The sequence below is a fragment of the Bremia lactucae genome, linkage group LG16 (assembly GCF_004359215.1).
Source record: "Bremia lactucae strain SF5 linkage group LG16, whole genome shotgun sequence".
In the NCBI taxonomy this organism is placed as follows: domain Eukaryota; phylum Oomycota; class Peronosporomycetes; order Peronosporales; family Peronosporaceae; genus Bremia; species Bremia lactucae.
The window spans coordinates 1,653,656-1,663,445 of NC_090625.1; the positions used below are offsets into that span (position 1 = coordinate 1,653,656).

Genomic DNA, 9,790 nt, shown 5'->3' on the forward strand with positions numbered 1-9,790 from the left:
CGGAGGTGACGACTGAGACGACCGTAGTGAGGGACGTTGTGGCTGATGAGATGACGGAGGTGACGACGGTCGAGACGATCGATAATGACGGAGAACGACGATGACGAGACTACATTGGTGACTGAAGTGAACTCTTAATTCGCACCGAAGATGAGCGCGGTGAAGACTGTTTACCCGTTGCTGTAGTAACGACTGATGTTTACCGCTCGACGGATGTAAATGGCAGCATTATCACGAAGACGATTCGCACAACCGTTCGAAAGGTCACCAACTCTCGCGGTGCAACTAAATGTATCACTGAGAAGAAGACGACGACGGTGAAAGAGGTGCTAGGTGGTGAGACGAGCACGACAGTGGAGACATTAACCTGTGAAGAAATGGATGATGACGGCAGTACGAGCAAGACGACGACTAACATGGCTGTATCCGAGGGAACTCTTATTAGTTCGTCGACCGAAGATGTGTCCGGTAAAGACGGTTTACCCGTTGCTGTAGCAACGACTGATGTTTACCGCTCGACGGATGCAAATGGCAGCATTATCACGAAGACGATTCGCACAACCGTTCGAAAGGTCACCAACTCTCGCGGTGCAACTAAATGTATCACTGAGAAGAAGACGACGACGGTGAAAGAGGTGCTGGGTGGTGAGTCGAGCACGACAGTGGAGACATTGACCAGTGAAGAAATGGATGATGACGGCAGTACGAGCAAGACGACGACTAACATGGCTGTATCCGAGGGAACTCTTATTAGTTCGTCGACCGAAGATGTGTCCGGTAAAGACGGTTTACCCGTTGCTGTAGCAACGACTGATGTTTATCGCTCGACAGATGCAAATGGTAACATTATCACGAAGACCATTCGCACAACTATTCGAAAGGTCACGAACCCTCACGGTGCAGTAAAATATATTACTGAAAAGAAGACGACGATGAAAGAGGTGATAGGCGGTGGGAATAGCACGTCTGTTGATTTGGTGACTAAAGACGTGACGACTGTGATGCCGAACAAGCGAACTCAAGCAAGTTATGGTAATACAATTTCGGTTCATGTATCAGAGCTGAACCGTAATTCTGGTGTAAATGCTGCTGAGCGCACTGGAAAAGGCTCTGCATGGTGGAATATTAAGCGTCGGCGTCTTGTTAAGACGTGGCTTCCTCAGTTCGTATCATACGTACAGCGTCGTGGTCGTAGCTTGTCAAAGGCCATGCCTAGAAAAGAATTGCTCAATTTCGCTCGTGACTTCTGTGATCTGAACTTTTCAAGTTTTGAAAATGGTTTCTTTTCCTCTGGTACGTATGAAGAAAAGCACGCTACATGGATAATTGCGCGTTCGTTGTCTTTTCACTACCCCGGTGTTGCTGTTCAGCAATTGGGTCTTGGTGTTGGAAAATTCAAGCGAACGCTGGTAATTGACGAGGTTTGCCGCTCTCGCAATGACGAAAGCGGTGCCTCATTCGTTGAGATGGAGTTTATACTGTCAGCGCTACAAGTTGTTCCCAAGAAGTGTGCATATTACGAAGATGTAATGATTCTTGAAAGCGGAGAGGTGCTTTTTCATGGAAATGGTGAGTCACTCATCGTATACTTTCAAGAGCTCGGGTTTGTGTGCCCTTCGGATGTAAATATGCCCAATTACCTGCTTAATTTGAACCAGCAGCAGCAAATTCAACATCAAGTCACTATGATTCAAGGATTTAACAACCAGCGCCAACTGCGCCGTAGCCGCATGTTTTGTGGAATAATGAATTTTTCGGATGATATAATGCTAATTACTGGAGGTCCTGGCGCTGGCGCTCCATCACGGGCAAGTACTCCTATCGGTAGCCCTGTGCAAAGCGCCTCAACGGCTAGACTGGGCACATCGTCCTCGCCCTTTCAACGTAGACTGAAGACCGGGTCTTTTTCTCGCTCACCGCTAAAATCGCCGCAAAGGTCACCGCAAAGAGCCGCAATGGCCTCAGTGTCGCCTCAATCGAGCACTATGATCAAAAGCTTAAAAATTAGCGCGTATTTGGCTCCGGGTTCAAAAACTTCTCAAGCAGGTGGAAATACCGACTTTGCTGCCATTTTGGAGAAAAAATCTACGAAGCTTGATTAGTATCATATACCACATGCCAAAAATGCGCCAGTTGACTGCATTTTCAAACTAGGACGATACGACACTGGTGATTAATTATCAAGACGTTATGGCCTTATGCTCTGATCTGCAGATCACACTCGTGTCAGTCAGTCTAAGATCGACTTTTTGTATCTACGAGAAAATCACGAAAGAGGCTACAATATTTGAGCTTCTTAGGAGTGTTCATTAACATGGCATCGCATACTTAAATAAGACGCTGCTTCATCTGAATGTGAGCAAGTAGCATTGCTGTTATTTTACCAGGTACATATCGTTAGCACCGTTGATATTATAATGTTTAATTTCGCACCTCGTAATCTAGCAATGCAATTTACATACGCCCGAAAATTGTTCAATGCTGATAAACCAAATTTGTTACATATATAACGTTTCGCCTATTTATTCGTTGTATGGGGGAAACCGTTGTTGTGGTACATTTACTTTATGGGTAAAATACCTTTTTATTTTATTCTAAAATAGTTAATTACTAAAATCCATTTATTCTGGGTAACGAATGGGCTACTCGCCAGATATAGATCTGGCGGCCGAAATCTATTTTTAAGTTAGCTAGGGTAAGGTTGTAGATTAAATTACTAAATAAAGTGCAGTTCCCTTTTGATTTTAAAGCGTCTAGTGCCTTCCTAAGGCTTTCGCATTGATCTGTGAGACATAGAAGCCTTTCTAAAGTACATACTCTCGGGCACAAGTTGCCACTTGGTTCTACGAATTCCTGAATCCTTAAATTGGATTCATAAAGCTTTAATAGCTTGTACGATCCCTGAGTTGTCAACTCATTAGTTCTATAGAACTAAGAGACTCTCTACGTCTAACAGTCTTCCTCTGTCTTTAGGAGCGAGGTAGCTCTCGTAGAAAATGTACGCCTGGTCTTCATATGACGAAGCCTTCACTGAAATAGAAGAGTTTTTAGAACTTTCAGAGGCGCAACGCACAGCATATGACAAGCATAAAACTTTGTTTGGGCTTGAGCATGTATAGGTCATTGTACCCAGGGACCAGAGGTCGTGCATGCAAGGCGTGAAGCCTACATGCGATACGAATCCCCCCTGATCGACCAGGTTCAAGATCACCTTGCGGCATCTATGCCAACTCGGTACATTTCTGTAGCTGATTCAGAGCCTAAGGCTCGCCCTCTAATTGTAAATGATAAGATTTTTGAGGGAGAAGAGGTTAAAACCTCCCTTTTTTGGATTAAGCAGATGGAGATGTCCATCGACTCCGCCTTGTTCTTAGCAGAACGGCAAAAGGTGGCAATGGCCATTTCCAAACTCGGAGGTAGAGCGATGGAGTGGGCACTATTGTGCAGTACGTCCATAAACGGCGCTTTTCCCTCATGGGATTCACTGAAAGAGCAAATGACCAGCATGTTTGCACCGCCTTATCAGACTTTTCGCAGGCGAGCACGGCTCATAGCGACTCGACAGGGAAAACGAACCCTAGGGGACTGTATCCAGGAGTTAAGAACATTCATTGCGTATTTGCATCAAGACCCGGTGCAAGAAGCAATTGTCGTAACAGTTTTAATGGGGGGTCTCAGTGAGGGCGTTGCCAGGAATTAATTAATACGATTCCATCCTGCTACTTTCGAGGAGGTTGTTGCCATAGCGCTACGCGCTGAGTTCGACTTTAAGTCTGCTCGTGTCAGCACGCCTGTTTAACGTACAAACTCCTCGAGCACATAGATGCCGTCTAATAGACGGAACCCATGTATCTAAGCCTCGTTGGGGAAGAAGAAGAGGCACTTCAAGCTGTGAAATAGCATTTGAACATCCGTAGATGTTTAAGTGTGGAAGCACAAAAATTTACGTCCGGCCTGAATACTCGTAATGCTCAAAAGAGCACCAATCTCGACCTATACCTGAAATCTGGTACGGTGCGGGAAAACGTCGATACCCAGTACGTGGTGGGCGCCCTACTAGGAAAGACCTAGTCGTTGTTGAATCTCTACGAGCTGAGAGTGAATAGGATCTAGCCCCATTAGCTTGGTGCGTAATGGCACGGGGCGTGAGTACAAGCCTCGCTTGTTAGTCGCTCAAGCGACTTTGATGGCTTTGATAAGACTCAGGAGCGTCTTGCAATTATGCTCGACGTCTTTCCCTTAAGGAATATCAGCAATACGTTGAGGCGCTTGAAAGTGATACAATCACTGTTCGCTTAGCGACTGGGACTCGTGTCACTGTTTCTAAAGTTCCATTGAACTGAGGCATAAAGTTTCTGGACTTTGACAGTATGAAACGCTGTCTCGTCCTTGATTTGGATTTGATATATGATCTCTTCCTTGCCTGGGTTGAACGCTACGAGCAATGTATCGATTGGTGGTCTAAGACCTTAGGCCACGTGCAATGTTGCTAGCAAAGTTTTGGAGAGTAAGAACCCACCGTTGCTAGGCAACAAGAGCGCTATTGGCGTGGATCAATAACAGTATCTGTCAGTATTAGACAATTGGTTTGACTTATTAAATTCAATTTTAAAAGCATGAACTCTAAGCCCGACATAAAAAAAGGAGGTGAAACGGCACGTACTCCGTCGAGAGCTTTCGTGTTAATGACGATTCACTGAATGCTGAAAGTATTGTAGGCCTAAGACCCAGTCATCAAGGGTGTAATATCCCTGACACACGTGGAGTGGCACGTCTAAGTCCACCGAGTGTGGTCGGCCGAGGTGGCACCATACTGAGTGTCAGTAGTGACACTATTGGCGGTTCGCCACGGCATTTCGGGTCAAATTCTTCTAATGCACGTGAAGTGACACGTAACAAAGGTTGCTGGATAAGAAAGTTGAGTTAGATAACTCCTTGCCGGATGTCGTATTAGACACCATGTCTATTATAGAACCAATAAAGGCTGAAAAATTCGGGGACGTGAAAATCCCGGCCTCTACGAGGTGTATTGTCTCTACTCCAAGACGGGGGAGACGCGAAGTGTTTATACCCGCAAAAAGTGATACGAGTGAGCAATTACACTCGCTCGTAAATGGTGTGACCAGTAAAATTGAGGGAGAAGTTTGCCTTGCGGCAATCCTTTCGGTACATGCTCTTTTAGAGCTAGATGAAATGTCTATTGATGAGTGCGGCCGAGCCTTAAAGGCTGGCCACTTATCTGAGATGGTGGTCATTCGACCAACGATTGAGTTAAACTCATCGTCACTTCTGGACGAAGCTTTCCTGGATGACACAAAAGCTGCACTTAGTGCGCGGAGTGGGTCATCGACCCTTAAAGATCCTACGGATTCATTTATTTCTTGATTAAGAAATTTCAAGATGTGGTATATACCATCCACCGTCTGTTTTACCCCCGGATAGAGGGGTCTGTCATGAAATTGACTTAGTTCCTGGAACCAAATACTGTGTCACACGATAGTAGCCTTTACCATAGAAACAGTGTGACGTCATTGAAAGTTCTTCCGTGCTAAACACGAGGCTGGAATGGTACCATAGAACGAACCTCCCATTCGACACCGACATTTTATGTCAAAAGGACAATGGTAAATGGCGCTTTGTACATGCTTATAATAAGCCTAATGCTGCCACTATACTAGCACAAACCCCTATTCCTAGAAAGGATGTTCTATGGTGGTATGTGCAATGTACAGTGTACTTGATTTAGTTGATGGTTACTACCAACTGTTCATGCGAGCTAGCGATATCCCGCTTACAGCGGTTAGCACCCAAGCGGTATGCTATGGGAGTGGTTGGTTATGCCACAAGGGCTATCCACCGCCCCGACAACATTTAATCGTCTAGTGACGCAAAAGTTCCGCTCTCATTAAGGTTATTGCTCGTACTTATTCTGATGACATTTTCGTCCAAAGTCGTGCAGAGCAGGGTCGCTCGGATATGGACAAACATTTAGACCATTTGCGAGCAGTGCCCCAGTGTATGCGCACAAATAAATTGTATGCCAATGCATCTGAATGCATTTTTGGTGCAGAAGAAAATCCTTTCTTAGGATGTTTCATTGGGAAGCGTGGCGTTAGAGCGGATCCTGCTATGGTAAAAGCCATAGTAGATTGGCTGATTCTAAAAACAAAAAGATTTTCGTAAGTGGATGGGTCTTGCCAATTATTAATACAAATATAGCGAGAATCACGCTGATATGACTAGGCGATTATCGAATCTCCTTTAAAGGATACAGAATGGTGCTGGACTTGCACAGAACAAAATGCTTTTCAAGCAGTTGAGGATAGTCTTATCCATGCCCCGATTCGGCACTGCTGAATCCAAATTGACTTTCAGTATCTTCTGTGGCGCTTCGGATTTCGCCATTGGCAGTGCTCTGTTACAAATAGATGCTGATGGGCGTGAACGTGTTAATGCGTTCGAATCTAGACAGCTTAAATCTGCGGAAAAGAACTACCCAGTTGATGACAAAGAGTTACTTGCTACGAAGTATGCTCTCGTCAAATTCAGAGATCATCTGCTCGGCTCTAAGCCGTTTGTGATTTATACAGATCACGCGTCATTACGCACGGGGACTAAGTCGCCCCATCTCTCACAGAGAATGGCCCGATGGCTATCCTTTTTCGCCGAGTACAACTTCGAGGTGACGTATAAGCCTGGCAAGCAGAATGCTTTGGCCGATGCGTTATTACGCAGGCCGGATTATGAGCTCTCTCATGTAACGACTATCGTGTCGCCTATTCCATAATCAATCCGTTCGGCTTACGCCAAGGATGAACAGTGTGTAGCTCTGCTACGAGCTTTGAAGAGCTCGAATTCAGGAATTACATTACCGGCACGTTTGCGTGCAAGGTTACATCGATTTTCTATCGATAACAACCTATTGCTTGATGGCACAGACATCGCGGACCCTCCGCGTGTCGTTGCTCCTCACGATGAGGATTTGAAGTACCGAATCCTCTATGAGGCACATGATACTGTCCTTGGTGGTAATTTCGGTATCGACAAAACCTTCGGCTCTGTAAGCCAGATTTATTGGTGGCCTAAACTTTATAATTAGGTCAGCAAATACGTTTGCACTACGAAACTTGCCAACGGGTAAAACCCTCGGCGCAGGCTGCTGCGCCATTAAAAAGTCTGCCCGTACCCATAGCGTGTTGTGAGTCCATTAGTATGGATTTTGTTTTCGGTCTCCCGAAAGATTCAGCCGGTAAATCCGGCAGAGTGGTCTTTGTTGACCGAATGAGCAAATTGGCTCACTAAGCGGCCGTGCCGGATTCCATTGATGGTGAAGGTTCAGCAAGGCTGTTTATCGATCGCGTGTTTCGACAACACGGTTTGCAGTGGCAATTTTCTCTGTTCAGGACCCCCGTTTCACGAGTAAGTTCTGGAAATCAATTTGCGGAAAGCTTGGCACCAGATTTAACATGTCCACTGCGGACCATTCGCAGACCGATGGTCAAACTGAACGTGTCAGTCGCGTCATTGGAGACATTTTACGCAGTGATGCGTTCAGACACCAAAGCGCTGGAGCTCAATGCTCCCAGTAGTGGAATTTGCGTTATATATCATTGTCCATACCTCTACAGGCTACACTCAGTTCTATGTCAACAGTCTCACGCATCCACGCGTTCCGTTAACGATACCACTGCGTGGCTCAGGGCTTTGTGGGAAAGAATTAGCCGATCGGCTTGTGATATCAGCCCTGTTATCTTTTGAAAACAAGTAAGCGATTTTCTCGCGAACCGATTTAGTTTCTTAAGCCATGTACATAACACGATCGCTGATAGCCAAGACAAACAAAAAGAACAAGCAGATGCCAAAGGCAGAAGCTGTATTGATTTTTATGTGGCCGGAGACCGAGTTATACTAAGCGCTAAAATTCTCCCTACTGACTTGATTTCCGCGGTCTTTAAGACCGAATTTCGCGCGCTTTATAGGACCATTTACGGTCATGGCCAAACAGGGCCTAGCTTACACGCTTATCTTTCCTAGCAAGCTGGGTACACACCCAGTGTTTTACGTTGGCTTGCTTCTGCCATATCGGGACTCTTCCCATGTGGATTTGAAGGCACTTGCGCCGAGACAAGCGGTCGTGCCGCAGACTGCCGCATCCTCACCAGGATGTCCAGCTGGCGCTCTAAATGTGGATGCTGACGCTCCAGCATCAAAAGACGGTATTGAACCGCCTCAAATGAGCTCTCAACCCGGGAAAGGCTCTCACGAAGAAGTTGTACCTCGTGCTTTAAAGGATCAAATGCTTCCGTAGAGATTTCGGCTCCCTCTCGCGCTGCTTGATGCGTGAGGGAACCTTCAGTTTTACGTGGAAAGACTTTCAAAGCGACGTCGTCGTAAGGCCCAATACCAGTATGGTGTAAAGTAGCTGGGGTACGCCTATTTTAAATTGAGAGTTTGAGATACCTCATCGGCAAGATTCCCCGTACGCCGTTGACGCTTTTGAGCGCCAAGCTCAGGGTCAACTGGCGTCAAATGACGCTTCTCAACACTAGAATCTCTGATATTCCAAATATTACGAAGGCGGCGGGCCCGATGGACCCAGTTCTCAAATGAGACTTCGTTTTTTACTTCTTGTTCCGTTTGGAAACAAAAAACGATCGGAAAATTCCTCATTGAGGTCACCGAAGCCCCACGGGCTTGATCACGTAAATTTGTCAGATACTTACCTCGTGTCATTACCTTTGGGGTAAGATTTCGCTCATGAAGAGCGTCGCAAGCAGCGATCTTCTCAGGCGTCCTCGCCGGGTCACCAGAGGTCCAGATGCCCAAACTGTGACCCGCGATCTCTATAGGACGCTCTTCCGCACTTAGCGGATTGAAAGTATATTCACTATGAGCTTTAGCTTACGCGATCTCGGAAGCTCGACGACGAGCTTGTTTTGTATGAGGATTACCCGCTCTTGCTCTTCATCGAGCGGATTCGTGATGATGTTGGACTCAGGGTCCTGTGCCCTGCTCAATGCAGTTAAGACATCAGTGGAAGCACGTTCTAGGGACGGATACGGGCCTGCCGACATTCACCCGGAGGAGGAGGCGTTTAAGAACGACGCTCTTGCTCCTAATCCTCTGATGGAGTGTGACTCCCAAAGTCCACTATTCCCTCATCGTCGAGGAAAGCGCTAAGAGTCTGTGATACACGCTTGATTGTCATGACACAAAGGAAAGAAATACACAACCGAACGGTTAGCTGTTTAGGTTCCAACCTCAAGAGAAATTGAAGCGAATGTTGTCACTCGGTGTGAACAGTCTGATGAGGGAGGGTGTAATGGGGCACACATCGGTTGAAAAACCGATGTTGTGGCACATTTACTTTATGATTAAAATATTTTTTTATCCCATTCTAAAATAGTTATTTACTAAAATCCCATCTATTATGGGTAACGAATGGGCTACTCGCCAGATAGAAATTTGACAGCCAAAATTTATTTAAAATTAGCTAAAGCATGGTTATAAATTAGATAATTAAATAAAGTGCAGTACTCTTTTGATCTTCAAGCGTCTAATGCCTTCCTAAGGCTTGCGCATTGATCTGTGAGAGACAGAAGCCTTTTCTAAGGTACAAGCTCTTGGGCACTAGTTGCCACTTCGTTCTACGAGCCCCTGAATCCCTTGAACTAAGTTCATTGAGTTTAAGTACTTGTACGACTTCCTAAGATGTTAAACTCATTAGTTCGATATAAATAAGAGACTATCTTAGTCTAAAAGTCTTCTTCTGACTTTAGGAATGAGGTAG

At 45.7% G+C, this 9,790-nt stretch overlaps 3 protein-coding genes across 3 annotated transcripts; 2 read left to right on the forward strand and 1 right to left on the reverse strand.

Annotated features, from left to right (window-relative positions):
* Positions 1–199: 199 nt before the first annotated feature.
* CCR75_007372 (uncharacterized protein) lies at positions 200–2,518 on the reverse strand (the record flags this gene model as incomplete). The annotated part of the gene is made up of 2 exons (XM_067965433.1): positions 677–2,518; positions 200–367 (listed from the first exon to the last, which is right to left on the reverse strand). The coding sequence occupies exons 1-2, from the start codon at positions 725–727 to the stop codon at positions 200–202; spliced, it is 219 nt and encodes a 72-aa protein (XP_067815811.1). The 5' UTR covers positions 728–2,518.
* On the forward strand, positions 378–2,102 carry CCR75_007373 (uncharacterized protein; the record flags this gene model as incomplete). The annotated part of the gene is made up of 1 exon (XM_067965434.1): positions 378–2,102. One exon carries the CDS (start codon positions 378–380, stop codon positions 2,100–2,102), a length of 1,725 nt encoding a protein of 574 aa, XP_067815774.1.
* A 3,783-nt stretch (positions 2,519–6,301) lies between the features above and the next one.
* CCR75_007374 (uncharacterized protein) lies at positions 6,302–6,787 on the forward strand (the record flags this gene model as incomplete). The annotated part of the gene is made up of 1 exon (XM_067965435.1): positions 6,302–6,787. The coding sequence occupies one exon, from the start codon at positions 6,302–6,304 to the stop codon at positions 6,785–6,787; it is 486 nt and encodes a 161-aa protein (XP_067815812.1).
* Positions 6,788–9,790: the final 3,003 nt, after the last annotated feature.